Below are 25739 nucleotides of genomic sequence, written 5' to 3'. Positions count from 1 at the left end.
CCAACAAGAGGAAGACGGCGCGAAAGACTACCTGCGAGCTTAAGTTCGTAAAAATTAAAACACGAGCTTAAAATGAGACAACCCAAAACAAAATAATACTTATGAACCTTAGTACGAATCGCGATTTAAGCACTCTAAGCGAAAGCGGGGCGTCTCCTCTATCTTTTGAGCTCTTAAAAGCTGCAGAATGCTTAAAACTGAAGAGGTTGTGGTCGCTCAAAAATATGATCTTCATTTTTGGGCCCTCGAAAAGACGATACATTTAGGAGTGTTGTGAGCTCAATATTTTTTCAATTTTAGAGCTATATAAAAGCTCTTGTTAAAAGCAATTGAATAAGGGTAGTTTTACAGTGTTTTCGATGGAAGTTTACAATAGATGTCACCGTTTCGGTTAGGTGCAAAAATCAAATGGCCAACTTTAAGCTCGATTATCTCGATAACTCTAAATGGTTCGTAAGTATCATTTTGTTTGACGTTGTCTCAAATCTACTGGAAACAGTACTATAATAGTCACCTCCTTTACAGTACATGTACACTAGAACTGGATTATAAAATTCCTCGAAAGTGCCAAAAAGCCTGTCTCAATTACCATTTACACAGCGATCTGCGTTCAACAGGACTTCTCTTTATCTGATAGAACCGATATACTGCTAGTACTAGTAATACACCCGATGACTAAGTATGAAATGCTGAAGGGTTTTGAAGGTATTTGGTGTATAGGTTGCCGGCGTTTCTTGCACTTTCCTTCGTATGTCCTTGGCGACGTAGCATGTTGAATAGGTCAGCTGCTCCGTCGTTCCTATTTTCCAATTTCGCAAACGTCAAAGCTAGTTTCTTTATTGATGACATTTCTGCTTCAGTGACGTCGTCGAGGAGAAGCAGCGTGTTCAGTCTGGTTCTCTCTTCATTAGCTTCGCCACTCGTTCGCAAAGATCTTCTGCCCATGGCGACGACAAACTGCGCATCTGGCGAGACCGCGTGTGATTTCGTCACTTGTGTCGGTACATGTAGCACGTTTCCAGAGACAAATAGTGGAATCGAAAGAAGGATCATGGCGAGGCGCATATTTTTCTTGAAATGATCCCGACGAGGTGAATTGAGAAATGACTCGAGCTGCAGCTTGTTATTCTTGCTCGGAATTACATTACATTGGATACATGTAAATGCATGATGGACAGATACAGTATGGTACCTTCATTTGAGCGAAGAAGCGATCCCATCCTTGGTAGGTCCTTGGAAACGAATCTTTGCCTACGATGGGATCGCTGCTTCGTTCAAATGAAGGATTCCTTGCCCATGAATACTAGAGGACATGGATTTGATTTTCGAGATGATATTTAACGTATCAATGCCTATGAACCTATTATCATGGTCCATGATATAGTTTCAGTGATCAGGACATGAACTTCACGTCGTGTTGCTTGTTACAGTACTTTACTTGCAAAAGCTTATACACTTGTAGTTGCAAGTGTCCATTATATGCACATGTACCGATGTAGTACGGGTAAGCCGATGCCAAATAGAGCAAAGAACCGCAAACGGTATCGCATGCGGCTCACTACTTTACATGTACTCTATTTTAACTGTTTACCACTCTCAGGCCAGAGTCCCCACATTAATACTGGTACCAGTGGTACTACTACCGGTGGAACTCTTCGTGGTACAGTAGCAGCAATAATTTTAGTGAAGGATTTAGGTGCCATGTCACAATCCTGCGTTTCGACAAACAAAGTGACGTCTCTACGAAACATGCCACATGTATTGTAGTACGAATACAGGTACATGCACCTGCAAGTTCAGCGAGGGATAAGAATGCATTGCAGCTGGTCAACCCATCTGCGAAATTCGCAATGCGTATTTCGCATACCGGGTAGCGTAATCCAGGGACGCGTGATCGTAGCATTGTAACTTACTTCAGTACTGTACTGAATACAAAGCCGTGTTTCACGGAGAAGCTCTGGATTACGTTCAATAGCAGCTTTTAAACATGCTATTACATGTATAGCCCCGATTCTTTACGGAAAGAAATAGACTTTTTTTTAAAAGTCACGTCAGTGGGTGCAGAGTCGGGCTTCCTGTGGGTTAATTTAAGAAAAAAAAATCCGCAGTAGCAAATATCTCATGCTTGTTGTTTCAATTTACATGTCGAAACGGTCGCGTTTAAATGAGCTTATGATTGAGTACACAGCTGACCTTGAGAGCAAGGTATGCTCTAATGAGGGCTGTTACGATGAGCGGATGGGGGCAGTAGACTTGTGAGGGAAGGGAGAAAAAGAAAAGTGAATTAAATTGTTAGTGCTAGACAATCACCTTAGAGAGATCTTACGTACATCAGGTATAGTTTACCAGGATAGTGAGACGCACTATCCTCATGATTCTGAATTGCGTTACAGAAGTCCCTCAAAGTAAGCGTCACCTACTTACGTGATACCCCGCCATATCTGCTACGGTACGTACCGGCTCAACTGGCCAATCCCAAAATGCACTGATTTTGGATGAACTGCAGGATCGGCGGCCATCATTTCCAGACCGGTCCCGCCTCTTCGCTAAGTAAACCATTGAAAGACTGAGAATGGAGATTAAATGTACGAGGTAACTCATGCTTTCGCTACGTACGCCTCCCTCCATGCACACTATCACTCTTCCAAGCGACCATGACCGCCAGCCCCATGTCGCGCCGGATCCGCCTTAATATGGAGCAGAAGATCGGCATGTGCAAGTATGCGAAGGATATGCGCCAAAGGCAAACTGTCCTACACACAGCTCGCAGCGTGGGCAACACGTGCGTTCAAGCTGGTAAAATCTCTTTCACGCGATGCCGCTCGCAATGTTATCGCTGGGGAGTCTAAGTGGGCCGCTATGGAGCCCTGTCAGCTAGAGCGCAAGCAGCTCGTCAGCCACCCGTCAGCCCCCAAATCCAGGAGACGGACGCTCGCATTATGAAGGTCTTTAAGGCCATGGACGACAAGGTGGAGGCTATCACAGGCAAGGTGGTAAAGGCCAACGCTCTTCGCGTGAACGCGTATGGCGAGAACACCACGTTGAAGCTCTCTAAGAGATGGCTGTATAGATTGCAAGAGCGTCACCGAATCTCCAAGAAGCGGAAGCACGGCGAAGCTGCGTCAGTTGACCAAGAGGCAGCTGAAGCCGGACGTGTGAAACTACGAAAGCTGACGGACTCGTACGCCCGGTCCGAGATCTACAACATGAATGAGACCTCGTTCTTCTTTCGGAGCGAGGTTAAGTATACTCTCACGCAGAGGAAGGTGATCTCAGGACGCAAAGACCCCAAACATCGGCTGACACTGGCTCTAGCTGGTAATGCTGATGGCAGTGGTAAGCTCCCACCGCTTTACATTGGCTCAGCAAAGGTTCCTCGAGCCTTTGTAGGGCGCGATGTGTGGAAGGAACTTGGCGTGCTATACGCTAACAGTAAAAAAAGGCTGGATGAATACGGTAATTTTTCAGACGTGGCTACACTCGGTTAACCTGCAGATGTGGAAGGAAGGTCGCAGCATTTTGCTGCTCGTCGACAACGTGAGTTCACATGCACGACCGCCATTGCATTGAGCAATGAACGTCTGGAGTTTTTGCCCAAGAATACGACTTCGTGTTTGCAGCCGTTGGATCAAGGCATTATTCGAGCCTTAAAGAGTAAGTACAGGGATTAGATTGTGTCGACCGCTTTGAAGAAGGGCGGGACCAAGAGAAAGTTGATGTCTACACCGCTCTTTGTTGGAGTACGACGAGATCTCGCCCATAACCATTCAGAACTGCTGGGCATTCTGTCGGACAGGAGCAAGATCGCCTCGCTTCTTAACTAAATATCAGTACATTTAAAACATTTGTTTTATCACCCTCTAAGATCGTTTCTCGGTCCCCCCTACGCTTACTTTGAGGGACTTCTGTACACTATTCGTCGTCGTGACGCAATATGCTAACCCGAGTACATGAACTGCTGTAATCAATACTCACATCGCCGTCTAGCGCGATTTCAATACAGCACTAGCAGCAGCAAACATTGCTCACGAGGAAAAGCCCCAAGATCGACAGAGTGGGTGGGTGGGCCGATGGAAATATTACCCACGCAATCGTGAAAACCAGATCATCAAGGGTTAGGTTATAACGTGACTAACCAAATATCATATGATAATTATGATAGTAATAGTCCTATTTTTCGATATTAAATAGTAATGGTAACTGAATTTTGCAAAAGCTAACATAATATTTTTATATTAACTCGGAGAACAGAAAAATATTAGATACTACATGATATTTTATGATATTTTCCCACTTAAGTACGTTTCTTGCCAGCTTGCCTCTGTGAACCGAGCGGAGCCAAATAACTTTTTCGATCAGGTTCTAGAAAAGCAGTAGGCTTTAAGACTGACGAGTATTTGCTCTAGTATTTCACTGTGACACAGACAAAGGCGATCGAGATGGAAAACTGCAAACGCTTGCAGCTGTTTAACGTTGGAAGAGCGAAATCAAGACATTTGTTCTTGTTCTCTACCGATCTCCTCGTCGACATCGTGCGTCTAATAAACCTGCTGCCTGTGGCGCTAGATTAATTCGCTCAGCAGTGCCAACACACGACGCCAACCTTGCCGTCACTCTCACAAAAATTGTCCCTCCCTCACGGTTGATTAGTAATATTTCAGCTAGTCGAGCGTTAACGACATCTGATTAGTTAATGTAGCCCGATTACGCAATCATCAAAAATATAATATCGTAATAACTAATATTAAGTTGATATTTAATAATATCATATTGTCTCAGAAGAGAATATTAGGTGATATTTTTTATATTAACTGGTCTACAGGTAATATTTTCACAATATATACTTCACCGATTTTGGAGTTACCATTAACCCCTGCCCATGTCCAGGGATTGATAGTAATGGCATTTTTGTCGATCTGATTAGTAATATTTGGAAGACAAATTTTAACCTCATAACTATCAATAGAGATCTGGATCGGCATCGAACCTACAGTGGTTATTAATATTAATATTTCAGCTATTAATAAGGGCCATTCTTTATCTAATCAGGGACTTGAGGAGCGAAGCTCACGCGATTCTCTGAGATCAAGATACGGCTTGGACGTACGTCAGGCCGCTGGTAAGTGGAAAGTTACAGTATTTACTCGAGGATGTAGCACTTGATCGCGTTCGTGAGGCAAGGAAACGAGATATTTTGGCAGCTTTATTGCTCATTCGTTGTGGCTTTACTTTTTCTTCGCTGTTCATTACATGTAGTTACACCGAAGCATCGAAATCAGTACAAGGATCGCAGCATCATTAATCATATCGATCATAAAGCTAATCCAGCTTGTAGCACCAGCTACTGCGAGCTGATTGTACATCACCAAGGTGAGTTGATTGAAATTATTTGCTAGACATGAGTGATTCTAGCGACTAGGTGACTTGAGTACTTATTGTCGTAAAGCAACGAGTATAATCGCGTCGATGGAGCGAACAGTGAAGATCGAAATGTCTACAAAGACGCACAATATTTTGTAACTCCACGGTATGTTGGTTAAACACCAGATTTGGCGAGATATTGAAACAATAACTTTTTCCTGATAACGACAACCATAAACATATTTTCAATGATCTACACAGCGTCGAGACTAATGATCATCTACAATTACACTGCGTCGACGTATACAATTACAATACATCGCTGAATGAAGCAAACTAGACACAACACGGCGACACTACTGATAGTTCTGGACAGCAGCAATGAATGGCAGCACACTTCATTATCTCGAGCCACGACGTGTACAAACGCCCTCAAGTCAGAGCTTAACTGTAACGGGGTTACATGGTGTGGAACACACAGGGGTACGAAGTACCCGGAGAGTTAACAAACTCTCAGTACATAAGTTGGAGAGTTAACAAGGTCTCTCAGTACGTTGGCTGAAAGCCACACGTTATGCATTTGATTAGGTTTAACTATGCTAGATAGTTAAAGAGATACATTTACCCCTAGGCGGCTTGGCCGCAATAATAGTAAATAAAACACTTCTGGTTTTGAAGCATAAAAGTTAAGGTGTTAACTTTGAGCCCCGGTTTTGGGCTGTAAGTGTCCTTTGGATAAGGAACTTAGTATCAGTGACTCTTTGAGTCGAACGTCTTCCTCTGACGCTAAAGCTACGGCAGCCCCGCTGCATTAACGGTTGAGAGGTGGTTGACTGAACCTTGAATGACACAAGGAGCCTTGTTTTATTTTGGTAGAGATGACTGGTGCTCAAACCTCTGCATCTCTTGGAGATCGGGGTGGGGCTACTATTATTATTATCGCTTGATTATAGTGATTTTGTGGAACTTAAGAATACAACATTGTGACTATTATTGTAATTTTTTAATAGGTCGAATATAATAATTAATAGTAATCACGATATTATTAATTATTACAGAGTATTAGCAGATATCATTATACTAGCAATCCCTGCCCATGTCCCCTTTGCTCAATAAAGCGGACATGAACAGACAGCATGGGCCCATAGTGCGAACTTAATGAACTTAAGCTATGGGGGGGGGTCACACTGCCCGTCACAGCGACTGTGGTCCACAGTCGCTGTGACGGGCAGTGTGAATATGCCGGATATCTAGGTGCAATAAAACTATGCTCTGGTATGCGTATGCTAGAGTTTGTATGCGGAGTGGATGTGTATACACTATGCCGAATCCGGGCACTGTGAGCCGGGCTATACGTTTACTTCGTGCCAACAAGAAACTAAAGTTGAGCTACCGTTACCTAGTGTGGCCTCCACTCGAGTGTGTGTAGAGGAAATAAACGAAGCTTGCCAATTACTACAGTGTTATAACGAAGCTGTACAAAGCTTACTGGCTTGTTCACACCAAGAATCAGCTATATGCACTACTGTAGGAGATGCTTTAAGGCCAGGGATAATTTTTTAAGTCGACCACAGTTATTAATAGCAGAGCTTTCATATACCAATACAGAGGTTACTTATCTGCGATGGTCTTTTGACCGGAGGCTCAACGTTGCATCCTTACGCCACTGACAGTATCAGTGACTCATTGATATATGCATGCAGCAAAGTAGCGCTCGTGAATAAGTAGAGTAGGACAATCCTGAAAAATCATAGAGTTCGTATATAACGGTGAAACACTGTTCCCTTTACATGTATCGCACACCCTGAACGAACCAAACCAAACCAAAATTTCAAGCAAACCTGGTTTGAATCGGTTTCAAGGTTTACATCCGTTTCAGTTTGTAACTCCAAACCAACATGCCGGTTTCTTCAAGCCTCTGGGTTGGTTCGAACCTGGGGCTCTTGCTGCGGCTTTTGCAGATTGGATCAACCTAAGACTTTCTGTTGCTATTAAGTACTCGCATCTGAAGAACTACCGCTCGAGATGTTCCAACCATCTGCAGCAATGGTCGTTCATGGAGACAGCGGGCAAGAGCGCCATTCGGAGGGACCACGTGTCATAACCCCTGAACAACAGTCATTTATCGTAGACCCGACCGTAGTCAGTGCAAGCAGTATACAGCGACGTCAGGTTCAAGAAGAAGTCATTGTCAGCGGTGTAGGCGTTGCTCAGGAGCTAGACAGAATTTTGCAAGGCTCCCAAGTCCAAAATGATGAAAAATTACTAGAACTAGCTCAGTACGCCCACGACCACGCCATCAAAACTGCTGCGGAAACGGAAAAGCATCTTGGTTGTCATCTTCGCGAGTATCTCGATGGCACTCATGCATATTACGACGCTTCAATGAAAAACCAAGGTGAGCTTCAATCTGTCGAACTTGATAGGCGCTTGGGTTGCCTGGAACGCGATGTTCATGAGCGTGCGCAAGCGTCAGCTGTTGATACAGCTAGAACTATGGCAAATAAGCTGGAGAGTCATTTTAACAGCGCTTTGGCAACGATGGAGACATCATACAATGCACACAACACTACGTATGTATCTGAATGTGAAACGAGGCTGCAGTCAGCTTTGAACAAGTCCAAGATGATTTTGAGGCAGCTACAGATCTGCAATCGGCCTGGATTGAGAAACGTTTCAATGCCAAGCTCGATGCAGCAAAACAGGCCGCAGAAATTGAGCGACAAGACAACCTGCGATCGTGTCAAACTCGGATTGATGAGCAAGACAAGAAAATTAGTTGCCGCGAGGGCAACTGAATTGGCGCAGTCGTACGCTGATAACATCGAAAGGCGACGCCAAAAGAAGCTCGACGACACCATTGAAGCATTTGAACAGCACACCAAAAGTGATATTGATACACGCTTGGTAAATACAATGGCACGATTGGAACACACTCATCAGGGTGCTAAAGATGAGCTCAAGACTACATTTACGTCGAGCACTTCAGCATTAGAAAAGAATCTTCAATACCAGCTCCAGGCCGCACAAAACACCACAGCCACAAAGATACACTGTCTAGAACAAGAGTTAAGAGACCTGAAGAATGCTGCGCAGGAGAATAAAATTAAAATGGCGGGACATGATTCGCAACTTACAAATCTGGAGGTGCGTCTTCACAGTTTAGGTAGTTCCCTAAGTACATGCCAAGAATTCAGTGAAGTCCCCATCCAACAAACTTCGTCAAATCGGGAAGGTATCGTCGCCGATACTACCGCGTCTCCAGTCCCTTTCCAGCAAACTTCGTCAAATATGGACGTGATCGTCGCTGGTACTACCGCGTCTTCAGCCTCCACAACAGCCCCCGCATCTACGGAGAACAATACACTCACGAATACTGCCGACGATGTACAATCTATCGCAGTTCATCAAGTTGAAAGCTTGGTAGCTACACCTCCCGAAGAATCTGCAGTTTTGACGGCACTTGCTCACTTAAGTCGTGGTATTAATGAGCTACTTGTAAAAGCCCAGCCTTCATCCAAAAGCAACAGTAATGCCGTGACTAGAATGAAAGCGCGCCAAGACAAGATTTCGTCATTTCCACGTCGCCAAAACGTCTTGCGTAATCCAAAACTCGGTGCAAAGATTTCGTCATTTCCACGTCGCCAAAAAGTCTTGCGTAATCCAAAACTCGGTGCATCTAGCTCAGCACGAACTGAAAACGACGGTACCAAACGCGTTGGTCAACTGGTTCGTGCACGGGCTAAAACCAGCAAGCAAGCTGAGCAGCGAATAATGCAACGAGAACGAGAACTACGACGTTCAGGTATGCTACGTTGTCGCAAAATCGTAATCTACTTGAGGAGTGGAAGTTTATCAACTACGAGCTAATTCTTGTTTTGTTATTTCTTGAGGCTACTAAAGCGAACTGATACTAGTTATCGCAAGGGATCATCTTAGTCCCATTTCACAGAATAAATTCGTTTATCACTTTGAATAATGGAATACTTTTGCTGCGTCTATAGCGTAAGTGATCGAAGGCTAAGACTAATCGGAATAGATCGCATTGCATGACATTGGTAAGATGAATTTGAGCCGATTCAAAGGTAAATTCGCTGTGCATCTTTTACCAACTACAGCAACCAGCGTGGCACCCGTGGAAAGCGTGTTCCCCGAGCACAAACTACCATCAAATATTAGTCTAAGCGGTTTTGTATTTGTCATACAGCAACGTGGTCAGTACATCTAGCTAGAAAATTATGCGGATTTCACTGCAAGGCAAGACTCAAGGAACAAGCAGTCGCGTATTTTGAAAAACCATTAGTCTGACGGCTTAATCGAAATCAAATATGCAAGATGCCATCTAGTTCTCCCACTTCGTGGAAAAAGGCGCGTCAAACTCGTGAGAGGTGAGGGGCACGAGGGCGTTTGCAGGGATAGCTTGCTTCACTTCGGGGTTGGAAAGTCTCTTGCAGTTTGCTACGTCAACAAATCTGCGGTTCCTGTTGCGAAATGAGCACATATCAATGTTGTGCTTTGCGATGCTAGTTCGGTGGCTCGTAACCAGCATTCCAGTGATTCCGAAATCTCGTTCGATCTGGGCGGCGAAAGACGGAATCGCATACAGAATTTTCGCTGCGATAGGCATGATCCGGTAGTTGTTCTCATTTTGCTGCCTCTTCCAGTATGAAAGGATACCCTCGGGTTTTAAGTTAGTGATCTGAAGTCTACTCGGATCTGCTAACCACCTGTCGAGCTCTTCGTCGACTCGAGCTTCATGCACATCGCGTTGAACAACTGTCATCGCTGTTTCTTCGGTAAATTCCATGAGATCTTCCGAAAACACCGTTTGCTGCTGGAGACTTGGCAAATCTGGCATAGGACCAAACGTATTAGGTGAACTGGCCGGCTGTTGTGATTGTGTCGATGCCTGCGAGCCAAGAGCACTTCCTTTTGAAATTTCAAGCATCAGACCTCGTAGTCGATTCATCACAGCTACCTTCACAGACGCTACATTTCGCGCCACGCTATGTTCGTCTAGGCGAAGGTGGGGCTGTTCTGGACCAATTATCAACTGCTCGTTGCAAATTTTGACAATCTTAGCGAGAGTTTTGGCTTGGTTCTTGGTTGACGGGTGCAACAACAATTGCATTTCTGGTATATAAGCTGTACTCCGAAAACGCGATGGGTCCGTATAGCGAATGAAGAAGTTCTTGTGAAATGCTTGTGCTAGCAGGGCACGCGTAGTTTTGGCGAGTCGAGTGAGATTTTGCACTTCGTAGAACAGCGGAGGTTCCGAAGAGGGTTGTGCCTTGTCTTGGATGGGCTGCGTTTCGTCCAAAATGGTCGTTCGAAGGCGAAATACCGACAGGAGAACGCTCACTTGGTTTGTGTCTTCTTTCTGGCTTTTAGTATTGAGAGCTGCAACAGGGTTCAGCAGTCCATACAATTGGAAAAGAGTTTCCTTGTCATCTGCGATAGGTAGGCCCTCTGGTGCAGCTTTCCGTTCACGAATTTCTTTTAATCCTCTCTTGAAACCAGTCTTCGAGCTGATCCCATTTGCTCAGTAAACGTTTAATAACCTTCTCTAAACCCATAAAGCGGTGATCTTTATGCTCAAGCAATTGTTTGGACGCGCCAGTGTTCGCCATTTCACAAAGCTCGGCAAAAAGACTCCCCATGGTTGCATTAGAACGAATTGCATACGTGGTGCGAGCGATGCGTGAAAGCAGATCAGTTCCTTCGGGGTTCTTCGAGTTGCATCGCTGCGGCACGATTCCAAATGCCATCTTTGTTGCAGCGCTCGTTAGATGCGGCATACTCCATTCCCATTTAAGATGAAGTCCTGTCGTCATCATCCATTTGATGTCTGGGCCAGCGTCGGTGGTTGAAGCATACACATCTTTAAGCGTCATCCCGAAATCCTTCAAAAGCTCGAGGATCCATCGCTTTAATGGCCCGCGACTTCCTTCACTTCTCTCGCCATACATGGGTTCATAATGGCGAGTACCCAAAAGAATCGATTGGAGTTTCAGTTCACAGTCGGTAAAGTAGAGACGGAGGCCCAAGTATTTGGTGGATTTCTGGGTCTTCGACGTCAACATATCACACACCACTGTAAACGTCGGTACTCCAAGATCTCTGCTGCGATCAATGACATCACAAGCAACGATTCGTGCACTTGAGTACAGCTCGACAATAGAACGCGTCACCGTGTGATTGTTGATCGTGACCCGAAAACCATCTCCTAGGGTAAAGTCTGCTAGTAGCTCAGATTCATCATATTCCGCAATTCGAGAAGGGAGATTGTTATTAACCACACGCATCGTCTCCAGTAGTAATGTCATTCTTCTGCTGTCGTCGCCATTCACAACCTTGCTCCGGATACGCTCCAGCTGCTCCGCCCGACTTCGTTTTCTGCCGTTCTCTGCTGTCACTTTCGCTGCGGTTAGCAAATGCTCATCGTCGAGGTGTTTTGTGGCTTTCGATGTGTTACCATATAGCTGAATAATCTTGTTCTTACGACGGCATTCATGATTTCCTTGGCAAATCCAACCTACGTACTCCTTACCATCAATTGTTGCGGAAATGCGAGCACCCCAGTCAAGAATAATTGAGCGCTCCCCCCGGCGTTTTGGTACAGCAGTGAATCCAGCGAGAGGAACATAATCTCGGATAGCTTGACTCACGTGCTCTGGCACAGGGATCACAACACTGATGTTTGTGCCGATGAAGTGTCTGGTGCTGCCATAAATTCTCCTCGTCTCACTGTCCAACACCCGATCTCGATGTCGCTGTACTCTGACCTGGTAGCTGGGCTCCCACCTCTTCCTGTGCCGATGTCAAATCACTGTCTCCAAAATTCATCCCCTGTTAACCCCGGAAGGTGGACGTTGCGTTGCAAGTGTTGGAGCTGGTTCGTATCCAAAGTGGCAACAACCTTTAGCACTGACCAGTTTTATTTCTTCTGATGAACAAATCGCCAGTTCAGGTCTTTTGTACAGGTCTGTAGCCAAGTCAAATCGGTGGAGTTTGTGTTGGCGGAATAACAAGCACGTGAAACGCTGATGTTGACAAGGAACTAACGTGAAGGATTGGGCCTATCACTGATTTCAAAGCGCGGACACGTACTGAAGCAGTACGCCTGCGCAGAAGGGAGTGAACAGAAGTCTGAGGTAATTAGCTGGCTGCTAGATGAACTGAGCGCTCAGATCCTGTGAAGTATCTTAAAAAGCCGCGGCTTTTGACGAGGGGGCACAATCTTTCTGTGCAGGCTTTGTAACTCCAAACCTGTAGCGACTGAAACTCCAAATCCCATTCCAAGGCTCAGATCCGGGGAATATCTTACCAAAAACCAATACGTTTCGTAATTTTGGTTCACAAATCTGCGTAATTTACGGCCAAACCAATTACGTGCACTTTACATGGTTTGGTTTGTTCAGGGTGTGATGTATCGCTTCCAACGATTATTTTAGAATATTGGCTCAGAGGTTTAAGAAGTGTTTTATGACACTTTCCGGAGCACGTGTAGTCCGTCGGCTGTACACGCAAGTTCTACGAACTTATTGTCGGTAATGGCTTCGTCGGGATCGCTTGGCCCTCTTAAGAGCTGCACTGAGAGTGACAGGTAAGGCGACATTCTAGAAATGGCAGCAGCTTCTCTTGGTGTGATGGTCGGATCATCGTGTGCTGATAGGATATCAATTGTGGTGTCGAAGCTTCGATCCTGGAGCAGTTTGGACAGTTCTAAGACGCCGTAAAACTCTCCTTCCGCTTCGTAGCGTGTTGACGCGTACATGTCGTTGCGAAAGTAAAGTCTCACCTCCGGATTGTTCCGCAGATAGTTTTGGACCGTGAGCGTCGTCCCTGCAAGCCAAAACCTATGCGTGCAATTGAATTGCACTTCTAAAGAAGCCGGAGCTAGCTGTGAGATCGCGTCCACTGATACGGACGTAGAAAGACCCCCCACTCGGGTTCTTGAGCTTACTGGCAGCCGTTCCAGCGCGGAACGTCGTTGATTAAGCAGCGTATAGTGACATTCCCATCGACTGCACGAACGCTCTCGCGACTGCAAATTATGCGCTTGATTGATCGAAAGAACCAGCGACCACATCCACTTGCGGTTCCGAGGAGACGGCACTATCGACGATTTTTCTTGTAGAGATGTCGGAACGTTGTTGTTGGTCTCAGGACAGTCCGCAAGCTCCGAGCGTGGCGATAGAATGGGTTTATTAAGCAGCATAGCCATTTGAATAGCACTCTTTGAAGGACCCCGAGAGCTGATACGAAGCAGCTTCTGCTTGATAGCAGCAGCAGATTCCGCTTTCATATCCTCTTCGTTGTTGTTGGGGGGCTCTGCGCTGGATTCAATAGTCGGAAATGAGCTTCTTGCTGCTTCAGATTGGCCCGCTCGATCATTTGCTCGAGCTCCATGTCCATCTCTTCGTCTTCGTCCATCAACGATACTCTGGATGAAGTCGGTCGAGTAACACGACGCGACTGGCCATTCCCCTGATTGCCTATTGCCCGAATGGCTACCGTCTTGTTGCCGTTTACTTCAGGTTCTATTGTTGCGGTAGTTGGTGGTCGCTTTACGTAACTTGAAGCACGAAAGCAGTCCATCCACTCGGAGGATAATGCGTCGCCCGTTGTGTATGCTTCATCTGGAATAAAAACTCCATTGTAAACACGCAAGCGATGTTGGGATGTAAGCAGCTTGGAGTCCACGTAGCGTACCCGTTCTAAGCCAATATTGCCCTTTATATTAAGCAGTTCACCAGTGATAGCCATGCAAGCGTAGTAGTCGATCTTCGTCACGTACGAGCTTCGGAACTGCGTCATACGAATTTTCGTGGATCCAAGTACTACGGAATGTGAGGGTCCATGCATTTGTGATACCAGATCTGAAATGGTCCCTGCTGCAGGTACCAGCGCAGCTCGTCGATTCCTGGGTCTTCGTCTTACGGCTAACTCCGTCGGGTCCTGCAAAGGAGGTTCAGTTGCGCGGATTAACTGCACCCGGACGCTGTTGTCTTCCGTCAACAGTGGACTGATACCACTTGTCTCCTTTAGCTTAGACTGGAGCGGAGTGCGTGGAGCGAAGAACGGGATGGTACGTATCAAGTTTGTCGGGAGCCAGTAGTTAACCTCGTTCTTTGATGACATGTGAGTGTTCTGAGATTGTGATACTCGCTTCGGTGTGTCTTGATGTCTGGCAGACTGAGGGTCGGGAGTATCTTCATCGTCATCACTCACAGAACTAGCAATGCTATCTCGTCGCCGGCTTGCACCCACCGGTGCTTTCTCACTTGCCTCCATGATGTCGTCGGGGTTAATTGGGATACACTCAGTGTACCCCAACACATTAATACGCAGATACAACCGCGATGCATTCGTACGCTGCAATCTTCTCCGTCCTTCGGCTGCTGCGACTTCATCTGCAGCCGCTTCCATCCGTGCATTTTCCAGCTCTGCGTTATACAGTTCAGGTGGGATATCGTATATGGCATTGATGACCAACACTAACCGACAAAGTGTCAGTTGTGAAGGCATGACGGAGGCCGTCACAGTCGGGTCCAACACGAAGCTTCGGTCTTGAATTCGACTCAGTCCTTGGTCCATAGTCTTCGTATTAGGGAGTCCTAATGCCGCAGAGAATCTGGTCTCGATACGTTGCAATTGCTGGTCACGTTCGTAGATAGCGTAACAAAAGCTACAAACACTCCACGATTCGTACGCAACGGCTGACTCCGGAAGTTCTCGAGCAAATGCCGCGGATAGAAACGATATCGTTTTCTCCGGGGGAAGCCGAGAGCGTATCCGCAGCAGCATATCACTAATCATTTTCAACGTCATCTTGAACGACAACTCACTGCTCGGATACGCTGCCAGACAACACTTGCACTGGATGAGTTTGTGAATATTACGTTGAGATAATGGGACGATGGATCGTCGATGACTCCGACGTCTCGTTCTTAAACGTCGTTCGTCGTCGAACTCTTCGTCGTCGTCTTCATCGAGAATCGCCGTATCACGGTAATTCAAATAGGCCATTCGAACCTTAAGCGGTAATGAAAACACTCGGCCGGGATGAAATTTATTCTGTACTTGGAAAGCCTTCACCTGAAGACACCACCACTGTCCCGCTGTATCTTTGACAAAATCAGCCACGAGTGTTTGGATTGAAATCCGAAATCTCTGCTCAATAAATCGAACTATCTGTGAACGAAACACAAGATGAAGATTAGTTTTCATCCTCAATTATCTTTGGGTTGGGCTGATACGTACACGTAAATTGAGTTCCGAGACTGTGGCACATCCGCGTTCTGTCAACTTGACGAACGTGCAGCCTTGATCGCTTGGAATACTCGTACAGAGACGACTCACAAGAGGGACAGTATTCCCAGTACTATCAGATCCTCCAGGGTTGATTGTGGACGAGCTGTTTGATCGGATAAGCCCCGGACGGGGTGACACGTGCGGTGCAGTACCAGGAGATAGCGATGCTGGAGTTGTAGAGTCTCGAAACGGTTCAATGTTACTGATCATCCACGCATGGGCCGGTTTTCCTGCTTCGTATACTGCCCGCTGAATAAAGGCTTTCGATCCATTACACTTGATGAACTGTTGAAGAGCAAACGATTTGTGCATAGCCATGACGCCATTCAAAAGAGTCCTCACTTCTCCGAGATTAAGCAGTCGTAATTGATTCCCCTGCGAGTTGAAGACTACCGGGCCATGACCATTTTGATGACTCACCGAGGCCATTTTGGTCATCGGTTCTTTGTAAACCACCAAGCTCTTCTCGTCTGTTACGTGAGAACACTCTGCAAACCTGTCGAGCACCTGCTTGTCACTGAACTCCGTTGACCGCTGCACATATCCCTCGTTGTCAGTGTAAATCCAAACAGCACGCCCCGTCTCACCGTACAAAATCGTATCCGGCACATTCAACTTCAGATTTTGTTTTCGCGCCGTGAGTCTCGGGTTACCGTCGTTGTCGTGATTTATGCTAGAAGAATTATTGTGATTGGCGCGTCCTCGAGACGACCTTGGCGCAGCTTCTTTCGCTGCAAGGAATGTGTAGAAATGGACTCCAGGCATGAAACTCGTCGTGTATGGGAATGCAGTGGCTGGATCGGTGAAGGACACGACGGCTGCTGCGCTCCGATACCGAGCGATGCTGCGATCCACGTGAATACCGCCGGAGACCCGAGATTCTTCACTATTGATGCATTACAAAATCGTTAGTGCACTACGCGGACTGTCGTTAACGCAAGAGCTTACGAGTGGTCAAAATCTGCGTTATGAGTCAACTCCACTGCCGTCTTCTCCGCTTGGGATAACGCAGTTTGAAGTTTTTGCTGTACGTAGCTGGCTCGAGCACTGCTAGGTCGACGGATGCTGGTGCATCGAGGTGGAGGTGGATCTTCATTTTTGTGAAGCGAGGGAGAGACTCCATCACTAATCAACGTCGACATGAAAAAAAACTACTCACGACCCAAACTCACCGAGCATCGTCGAGTTACGAGTCTCTCCAGCTTGAAACCGCACAAAAAGGTTATAACGAAAAGGATAAGCCGACGACAAACCTATTTTTGAGCGTCGATTATGCAGGTTTGTATCATTTCCCAGTTTACTTGATGGTTCTTCGAGAAAATGAGCGGCAGGGATTTCCACGCCACAGCGACACAACTGGTGCATCGCCAATCGAGCTCGCAGCATCTTCGGCAGTACACATTTGCGGCTACTATAGCGGTCAGTGATCACGTAGGCGACCACCACGTTGGATGAGTCTTACCATCACATTATGTTTTTTGGTATCTTATAGAACCGCTTCTACTCTGATAACTCACTCGATCGGCAACGACGAGTGGTGGAATGTGCGAGGAGGAGACAAGCGAGAGCCCAAGACCGAGCATTACAGCAGGTAATGTCTTTCAAGCCAAAGTTCTAACTACGTGACACTGATCTAAGTTTTTTTTATAGGCATACCGGGTAGAGCAACTAGAGAACGAATTAGCAGAAGCTGAGCGTGTGAGAAAACTCAAAGAAGAGCGTGAAGCTTCTCGCATGGAACGAAAGCTTCAACATGTTGCAGCTGCCTACATCCAGTACATCTGGCGACGCTATTGTCAGCTTAAGAGAGAAGCTGTATACCGACAAACTCGAGCTGAACGAGTGTTAGTAGATTTTCTATCGTACCGATATTCACGAAGAAAAGCTGTGCGACGTCAAGCTTCCTTTCGGATCCAGCGTCGATGGCGGGGACATCGATTGGAAACGAAGACAAAGCTTGGGCTTGCTGTCTTAGCCTCTTTCTTCATCCCTTTCATCCGGAAGCGAAGAGCTCGTCGTCTACTACATGCCATCAAACTGCAACGTTGGTACCGACGACAGTACGCTCAAAGACGCGAGAAATCGGCGCGGATTATCCAGCGAGCGTGGCGAACATCCGTCTCGAGAGCCAAGATCAGGTATTACTCGAGAGCATATCGACACCTGATGCACCTTAAGCGACTTGAAAAATCCGCACGTGTGGTCCAGCGAACAATAGGAACGCGTATCATACAGCATCGATTGATGTATCTCCCAGAGTTCGATGAGTATCCCAGTGTCATGGCAGCTTCATGGCCGCCACTGCGTTCCTATCAAGAACGTGCTGTGGAGTATTGGCGACAAGAAAAACAAGCACTCGAAGATGCCATAGCGGAACGTAAGCGACTAGACAATGAGGAAGTCGCGCTAGAGTCCAATATTGAGAGCCTACAACAACGTTTAGCAGAGGCCAAGTCGCGCGGAAGTGAAGAGAACGAGCGATTACTCCGCCATCCCATTATCGAGGAACATCGCCGACTAAAAGACGAGGAAACCAAGCAAAAGCGTCTGCAAGAGCTGGAAGAAACCATGAGACGCTCCATTCGACTGGAACTCGAGCGGGAGCTGGAGACTGCACGTCGCCTCATGTTGCGCAGCAAAAGACACCACAACTTCAATGTAGCCATCCTGGACGATGAGCGCATCGAGCTCACTTAAGTACGAAAACAATTCTTTTCTTTCTATTGGTTGAAATACTGCATTTTGACATTGTTGTCCATGGGGAAGGAACAGCTGCTGGATGCGTTAGCGGGTCTGCAGTCTGCGGGATCTGTAGAGGGTATTCGCGCGCAATTCGGGGTAGTGCATGAAGGTGACATGCTGCTCTATCATTACATACCGCCAGCACCTTTAAACTCGACGTATTGACTGCGCTACGCAGCTTTAAGCGACATTCGGCGCAAGCGCTGGAGATTTCTGGAAGATACGTGCTCGCTCGTGCTACGCCACGTCTTCGGACTAGCCTCCAGCGACGTAGATGAAGCTGTAGACGATGAAGACAGTCGGAAACCCTCAATTTCCACGCTGGAAGGTCTCGAGTTGTGTCTCGAATTCATTGAACCATTGATACACGCGACGGTGTCCATCGTTGACGCTCTGGACGACGAACAAGAAGCTGCCAGTCAACGTGGAGTGCTCGTTGCTGCTCTATTAAACCTATTTGCCAGGGTTCCAAGAGCTAGCGAAGCGGAGTCACGCCTTGTGGCCGACGCGCTGCTGTGTGGGGTGGATATCCACGCGATCCTGGCTACGCTTCGCTTCCGAGAGGAGCTAATCGAGTGTCGACGCGCATTGCTTCCGTCGTACGAAAGTGACTCGGAAGCAGAGTCCGAGCTGGACTCTGACGACGACGAGGGAATGCTGCAAGAGACGGGCGAGTTTGAGAGCGAGGATGTGCTGTGGATCACCGAACACGTGGCCAAGACGTGGGGATTGTCAAAGTATCGATACTTCCTACAGACGTCAGGACAAGAATACGCCTTTGCAGCCTGGTCTTACCGTGGCATCGGGAATTTTGTGCACGCGATGCTTACAGACGAACAGTATGGCGCTCACGCGTTGACTGCAGTGGTGTCGCCTTTCTCGTGGCTGTTCCACATTGCTGCGTACGCACACTACATGATTCATTCGGAAGACCACCAGGTATGTCGATTTGCTGACAAATACTCCCTAAAAAACTGTCATTAAATTGTCTATCGTTGGAGTAGGAACGTCGTCGTGGCCTTGAGTTGCTGCGTGTTGTCGTCGGCCTCTGCCCCCAAGGGAAACTGGCACTGAATGCTGACAGGAGATGTGACACACACAGTAACGTACCCGAGTCGTTCCGAGGGCAAGCTGCATGTACGTCGTATGATGGTGCTGAGATGGGTCGACCATTTCATGATACAATTTTTCTCTAGCGTTTCGAGAGCGAGATTGGATGTCTCCTTTGATTCAGGTCGTCACAAACGCCATGGTTTCTTTTCCTGAAGCCAACGACAGATCTTCTGCTCTAGCAGTTTTAAAAGAACTCGTTTCCAAGATTACACTCGCTGATCGGTACGTAATACTAGCCGGGTCTTCAGTATCCACGATTAGTACACTCATATTGTTTTTAATCAGGTTTTATATCCTCCGGGATCTCATCGTGAAGTGTCCATACGGAAACGTTGCAGCTGTGCTGGTGGATTTTGTTCGCAACGATGCAGTACACGCTTGGTCTTCCTCTACAACTCCGCAATCGCGTACGTGTCATCCACATCTATAGCTCAGCACATGGACCAAAACACTATGCTACGTTCTTGTTTTAAACAGCATTCCAGACGACAGCTATCTGCATTTTGCTGCAAGACACACTAACCCAGTCTGCTGAACGCGATCTTGTATTGCATGCTGATCTAATCGCGAGCTGTTTAAGTCTGCTTCGGTTTCTATACATTCGCGACAAGGTCGGTGGATGATCAAGGCGAGAAACACTGACGCGTATGGCTAATCTTCGGTACTCGTGATGTTGCTACAGGACAACTCAACTGGCATTCGAACCAAGAGTATCGACGGCGGTGTCTGGGATGTGTTGACACGAATCAACAAACGCCTTCAGCTGAAGATTCAAGAATCGACATCAGGTCACAGTAACGCGGGAACCCACTCAATTGGGAATGACTTCACGCACCTCATGATCCTTGAAGCATCGCTGGGATCGACGCTGGAGCTTTGCCGCTAGGGTCCTACCCTGGTCGATTCAGTGGATACTTTTGCATTGGAAATTGGCAGAGCACCCAGCAATTCGATCACTCTGAGTTGCAGCACTGGGTCTCGTATCACTACTCGAAGCAGATCTTTCGACTGTTTCAAGTAACGAGTTTAAAAAGTGAGTATGGGTATGTACGCAGAGCTAATCTTACCACTAAGTCGCTGGCAGTTGTTACAGCAAACAGTTGAAGAACGGACGTATGTTCATCAGCAATGGTCTTCGCTTGAGCAACTCTGGCTGCAATAAGCTGCTTCATGGCCTCAGTGTCTCCAGCAGCTTGAAATTCCAGAAGGGAGTGCAGAAAAGTGTGATATGAATGTGTTTTGGTCGGATCTTCCGTGCGAACATCAGCTAAGAACGCTGCTTTGAACAATAACTCACTAGCAGATATCGAGGTATCCTGGAGCGGAAGCCTGAGTACCTCCGTTTCCAACTTGCATTTCACTTGCATTAACGCGCTATTCTCCGTCGATTCAGGTGATTTAAGGCTCGTTTTAGTCATCTTTAAGTCAGGAGAAGGCAATTGTTTCCGTTCTCGTTCCCGACAGTTAAGAAAGTGCTCAAAACCAGCATTGACACGAACTTCTCGTATGATATTTCGCCTGCTAACGCGAACACTCTGCGTGTGGATCTCGTGGATAATTTTGTAAATTGCTTTTGCAAGAAAACCTGGGATATTCCACGAAATCAATTCACCAACTCCTCGGACGTTGTACAGAATATCGTACGCAGTGTAGCACCGATTCTCTAGTAAAATGTTGAGAAATGGTTTGACAGCTTCCATAGTTTGCTGTTCTGTCCTTATCTGCAAGAAAACTCGACGTGAGTTGAAGATAAGAAAAAAAAAGTCAACACCTTGAGTCATTTACTGTACCTTCACGAGTGGAGATTCGGTGTTTACGTACGCCTGGAACAACGCTGATTTGTGGCCATGGGAAGATATAAACCTTCCCTTTTCACCCCGACTACCGGGATCGTAGCAACTCAATCCGGCAACTAGCAGTAGCCGCGCGATTGGTGCGTTCATGCCACCTGGAATACTTTCCAATAGGTTTGAAGAGATGAATGCGTTTGCTTGTCTTTTGCTTGGTGCTTTATTTGACAGCGATTTACAAGCAGGCTGTGCGGGAATGGAATAGAAACGTTTCTTTCCCGGGCTTTGCGACTCACGTACAACTCTTTCAGATGTCCACGGGTTCGTCATGAGTGGCAAACGTTTCTGAAGTGTTGACAAGACCAAGTCGGCGTCTTCGATATCTTTTCGTTGGGCTTGAAGACCTCGCCTGAATAATCGTACTCATAGTTTAGATCGTACTATTATATAGCGCTTAAAAATAATTAAACACGCACATGACAGCAATCACCTCATTCAGGGCAAACCCCTTGGCTATCGCTTGTCGAATTATCTTCGGAGGAAAATCAGACGGAAAAATATCATCCTTCTTCTTCTTGGGACTTAAGGCCACGAGGTCCTCAACGAGAGGTGATTGCAGTATTGCATGGGGAACAGAGCTTCCACTAGATATGTACGTCTTAGTCAACTGATCAATGCCACTGACAAGAGGGTGTTGCAGCGCTGATGCAGAGAACCAATCCTAGAAAGAACGAGTCTCAATACCCAGTAGACTGTCATTGCAACTTTTATCAGCGTACCTGGATCATTTGGTCGTCATCAAGCTTACGCTGACGCATCACAGTTGACATGAAGGTCGCTGCATCCTCCTCCTCTTCCGTAATCTTGTGCATGAAGCGTCGATAATCAGCATCGATCTCCAAGATAAAGCCCCAGAAATCTCCCGACACGATGAACTTGTCGACCAGAGTTCCAACACGAGCTGATAGAGAGCTCCTTGTTTTGATTCGTTTGAATGACATCCGATCTCGAAAACCTCGGTACACACGCTGAATGAGGATGGCACTTGTCTACAAAAGACAACATTAGAAACAATAAATACTTTACAATAGTTTCAACAAACCGTTTTCCGTGATGCTAAAACCCTTGCACCATGTACATAATTTTTCCAAATAGCCAGCGAATCACTAACAATGAAGCGCCCAAAAGCAGCAAACAATATGTCGATGCTTTTCCGTTGTTGCTCTGAGATATCAACTGCGTCTTCTTGGATAGAGATCATCGTCTTTTGACCCTTTACTTGAATTGCCTCGACGGAAAACCGTCTGATTACCTTCGCAGCGTTGGATCCGACTTGATCGCGCAGAAGAGATTCCAGAATCAATCTCGATTTCTTGGCAATGAACATCCGCCAAATAGCTTGAATTTTGAGAGCGGCAGCCAAACAAACATCCTCATGAAACTTTTTCAGCACATCTTTCCATCGACGAAAGCGGAGGTATGCTCTTATCGAAGACTGCAACTTTCTAGCGGCAAAGCCCCGAACGTACTCGCGGATGATCTACCAATCGTTTGATGTTTATGGGTGTGAAATTACGATATCGAGAGAAGATCGTACCTTGATATTCTGTTGTTCACTGAAAATTGTCGCGTTCGCTTTTTCAAGACGAATTCTCAAGTCTGGCAGCAGTGTTTCAGCGGCGATCAACTGCTTGGAGAATGAATCAAACGCATCCGAGTCCACGCAGATTTGCTCCTTCGTCGTCTTTCTCGTCGCACCCTCTCTATCACAAAGCATTACATTAATAAAATCATTATGCACAACTATATCTCTGGTTCATGGCCTTACTTCATGATCTCTAGTTTCTTGTTGGCATCCTCTGCCTTTCGTATGTCGCTCGTTAACTTAATTCGCAGCTTCTTTTGGGTGGCAATATAGGCGAGTGAGATCGCTCGAGTTTGGATCATACCCAGTCTCATTTGATGAAGCTGGTTGTATAAGGGGGTCTTTGCAGCCACACTACATCACCAGCGAATTAATTTCATAAATAAAAATGTCATCATTTAGACAACCTACTTCCAGTCTGGCTTACACATTCGGAACACACAGTCGTCACGTAAAACCACCCGATCATAGTCGAGTTCCGCAAAGTATTCTGCGCTCTTTAGACATCTTCGCGGTTTAAATAACTTCATGCTTGTTCGAGTTTTTTCGCGAGCATTGAGTCGGCAGTTGACACATGTACCACACGAAAATGTATCGGCTGACACACTCTTCTGGCCCATTTCGCATGTGCACGGCCGGCCGGCATGACATCCACATTGACGCATGGTCTCACCTTCTTCTTCTGCGCGCATCATGTTTCTGCTGACCAAAAATAAACAAACTTCTTTTCGTTCTAGTAAGAATAGTAATTTCAGCAAACCTACCGACACAGCACCGGAAAATCGAAGAACGAGGAGTACTTGTCTGTGTAAATTTAAAACAAAGAAACAGGATCATACAGTTATTCTCTCTCTTGTGTTACGACTATTTGTTTGTACGTAAGTTTAATAATCTACAAAGCGAACGGCAGTTCAAAGCTCGCTTGTACATGATGCTGCGGCTGCGAAGCGGGCGCAGGTGATGCATCGGTCACCGACCCCGACGGTCGGTGGTATCCATACAGGAACTCCCAACCTTCGATGTTCATGCTTAGATTTTGACAATTTCAGAGCGGAGCACGCTAACACAAGAGCTAAGTGTCTTTAACTAGATGCTATATCAGCTGTCCATACTTCCACAGTAAGTCAGTCCTGATATTTGATCCTTCGAGCTGATTTCCAGTTCCGTAACCAATAGCTGTGCATCTAAGCCAAAGAAGCTGACAGAGGCTGATCGATGCATACGCACTTGCTGGCACCAGGCTTGTCTTGATGGGTATCACTCGCTGCCGAGTTATTTGAAGTTTCCAACACCTTCTTGCAACATTATGTAATACGTCTAGGACCCGACACAGGCAACATTCAGCTAGTTTGTTTATTTCATTCAGCCACCGAAAGAAAATCTTTTTTTCCTGTCGGGACATCAACATCGTCTTCGACAGGAATTTAAAAATCCACAGACTATTAATAATACCTCGAATCGCATCCCTTATTTCTTCTGAAATAATTTCAGAGCAGCTGCAGCAAAATCAGTAATACCGTTTTCGAATACTATTTAGAAATAAATAAATAAAGTCAGAGCTGATTTTTCCTTAAACCTAAGACCCCGTCGTCCTATTGCGAGCTTCCTCAACACTATAGTGTAAGCAAGTAACGGAGTAAATACCTGGCCCGTTACAGGAGACGAAATACAGCAGAGGGGAGCCCGGTGAGCAGTCGCTGGCGTGCGTCGTGGAGGCAGTTGGCACCCGCAGCCACAAAGGCCTGCAGATCCACACGGACCCTGAGAGCTCTCACTTTCGAATCGACAGTGCGAGATACAACCAAAGCGAATCTGCGCGGTGAGGAGCGAAGCGAACGAACGTGCGCTGTGGAGCATACGAACTTGTGAACTCGCCACAGCGGGGACACGAAAGAATTGAACGAACGACTGTTCTCGGACCCGCTGCTCGGGTCATGACAACGAATAAAGACTGATGTCGTCTGAAGGCGTCTCCAGCGTGGACAGCGAGCCTCGACACAGGACGAACGACAGCATCGGTGGATGCCTCGAGGCTGGTGAACGCGCGGACGAGTGGTCGGCGGTTACGGACAGAGTGCTCGTGGGGGTCGTAACGGCGAAGTGAGCCTGGACACAGCACGACAGCGGGTGTGCGCGCTGACTGACGGGCTGCGTTGTAGCAAGACGGGCACCTGCGGCGTAAGGTCCGAGTGGCTAAGTTAGCGACGGTATAGACTCTGGTAGAGTCCTTGTGGCAACGGCGTGCAGGAGGACGTGGACGGAAGAAGCGCGTTCGTTAAAAAACAAAATAGGAACAAAATAGAAACGCAAATTAATAAATAGGTCGTGTTGTCTTATAGGCACACTACCGGCGCGGACGATAAGTAATCGACCGTCTGCCTGCGAGGCTTGGACGTAATTCGTACTGGGCGACCAAAGGGGTTCAAGAAGCTATTGCATGGTGGTCAAATAGGGGCATTAATTCGACAAAGATTGACGATGATACGAGAAACGAGTGGGTCACGCAAAAGTTACGAATATACGTGGGGTTACGTCGGAACCCTACAAAATGGCAAGACGAAAGTGCTTCAGGTATAGGCGACGCCTGGCGGAATGCTGACCCATTCGTGGTCTCCAGGAGCGACAAGCTCGGCGCCGACGAAGACAGCACCCACGACAACGAAGCCAACAACACAGCTGACGATGGTGATGGTGGCCTCGGACTCGGCGACGGCTACAGGGACGTCAGCACGACAACAGCCGGCCACGGAGAGTCAGGGAGTGATAGTTGA

The 25739-nt window shown here is 46.8% G+C and overlaps 7 protein-coding genes across 7 annotated transcripts; 3 read left to right on the top strand and 4 right to left on the bottom strand.

The window, feature by feature from the left end:
* Positions 1-675: 675 nt before the first annotated feature.
* On the bottom strand, positions 676-1065 carry PITG_00366 (secreted RxLR effector peptide protein, putative; the record flags this gene model as incomplete). The annotated part of the gene is made up of 1 exon (XM_002908927.1): positions 676-1065. The coding sequence occupies one exon, from the start codon at positions 1063-1065 to the stop codon at positions 676-678; it is 390 nt and encodes a 129-aa protein (XP_002908973.1).
* Positions 1066-10004: 8939 nt separating this feature from the next.
* Positions 10005-11687, bottom strand: PITG_00364 (uncharacterized protein; the record flags this gene model as incomplete). Its single annotated transcript, XM_002908926.1, has 6 exons — positions 10005-10012; positions 10072-10195; positions 10334-10393; positions 10436-10839; positions 10913-11209; positions 11306-11687. The coding sequence occupies 6 exons, from the start codon at positions 11685-11687 to the stop codon at positions 10005-10007; spliced, it is 1275 nt and encodes a 424-aa protein (XP_002908972.1).
* A 1157-nt stretch (positions 11688-12844) lies between these two features.
* PITG_00363 (uncharacterized protein) lies at positions 12845-16820 on the bottom strand (the record flags this gene model as incomplete). The annotated part of the gene is made up of 5 exons (XM_002908925.1): positions 12845-13693; positions 13807-13851; positions 13897-15558; positions 15628-16564; positions 16627-16820. 5 exons carry the CDS (start codon positions 16818-16820, stop codon positions 12845-12847), a joined length of 3687 nt encoding a protein of 1228 aa, XP_002908971.1.
* Positions 16821-16998: 178 nt separating this feature from the next.
* PITG_00362 (uncharacterized protein) lies at positions 16999-18375 on the top strand (the record flags this gene model as incomplete). Its single annotated transcript, XM_002908924.1, has 3 exons — positions 16999-17097; positions 17171-17269; positions 17329-18375. The coding sequence occupies 3 exons, from the start codon at positions 16999-17001 to the stop codon at positions 18373-18375; spliced, it is 1245 nt and encodes a 414-aa protein (XP_002908970.1).
* Positions 18376-18435: 60 nt separating this feature from the next.
* Positions 18436-20419, top strand: PITG_00361 (uncharacterized protein; the record flags this gene model as incomplete). Its single annotated transcript, XM_002908923.1, has 8 exons — positions 18436-18529; positions 18599-19359; positions 19446-19557; positions 19617-19755; positions 19819-19940; positions 20011-20144; positions 20216-20327; positions 20385-20419. The coding sequence occupies 8 exons, from the start codon at positions 18436-18438 to the stop codon at positions 20417-20419; spliced, it is 1509 nt and encodes a 502-aa protein (XP_002908969.1).
* A 381-nt stretch (positions 20420-20800) lies between these two features.
* PITG_00360 (uncharacterized protein) lies at positions 20801-23663 on the bottom strand (the record flags this gene model as incomplete). Its single annotated transcript, XM_002908922.1, has 10 exons — positions 20801-20862; positions 20996-21254; positions 21324-21541; positions 21620-21732; positions 21800-22044; positions 22103-22367; positions 22520-22863; positions 22921-23071; positions 23152-23322; positions 23380-23663. 10 exons carry the CDS (start codon positions 23661-23663, stop codon positions 20801-20803), a joined length of 2112 nt encoding a protein of 703 aa, XP_002908968.1.
* A 1259-nt stretch (positions 23664-24922) lies between these two features.
* Positions 24923-25739, top strand: PITG_00359 (uncharacterized protein; the record flags this gene model as incomplete). The annotated part of the gene is made up of 3 exons (XM_002908921.1): positions 24923-25068; positions 25128-25151; positions 25586-25739. 3 exons carry the CDS (start codon positions 24923-24925, stop codon positions 25737-25739), a joined length of 324 nt encoding a protein of 107 aa, XP_002908967.1.

This window comes from Phytophthora infestans, genomic scaffold, assembly GCF_000142945.1.
Source record: "Phytophthora infestans T30-4 supercont1.1 genomic scaffold, whole genome shotgun sequence".
NCBI lineage: Eukaryota > Oomycota > Peronosporomycetes > Peronosporales > Peronosporaceae > Phytophthora > Phytophthora infestans.
The sequence above is the reverse complement of the archived record's forward strand: the minus strand, read 5'-3'. Positions and strand labels throughout refer to the sequence as shown.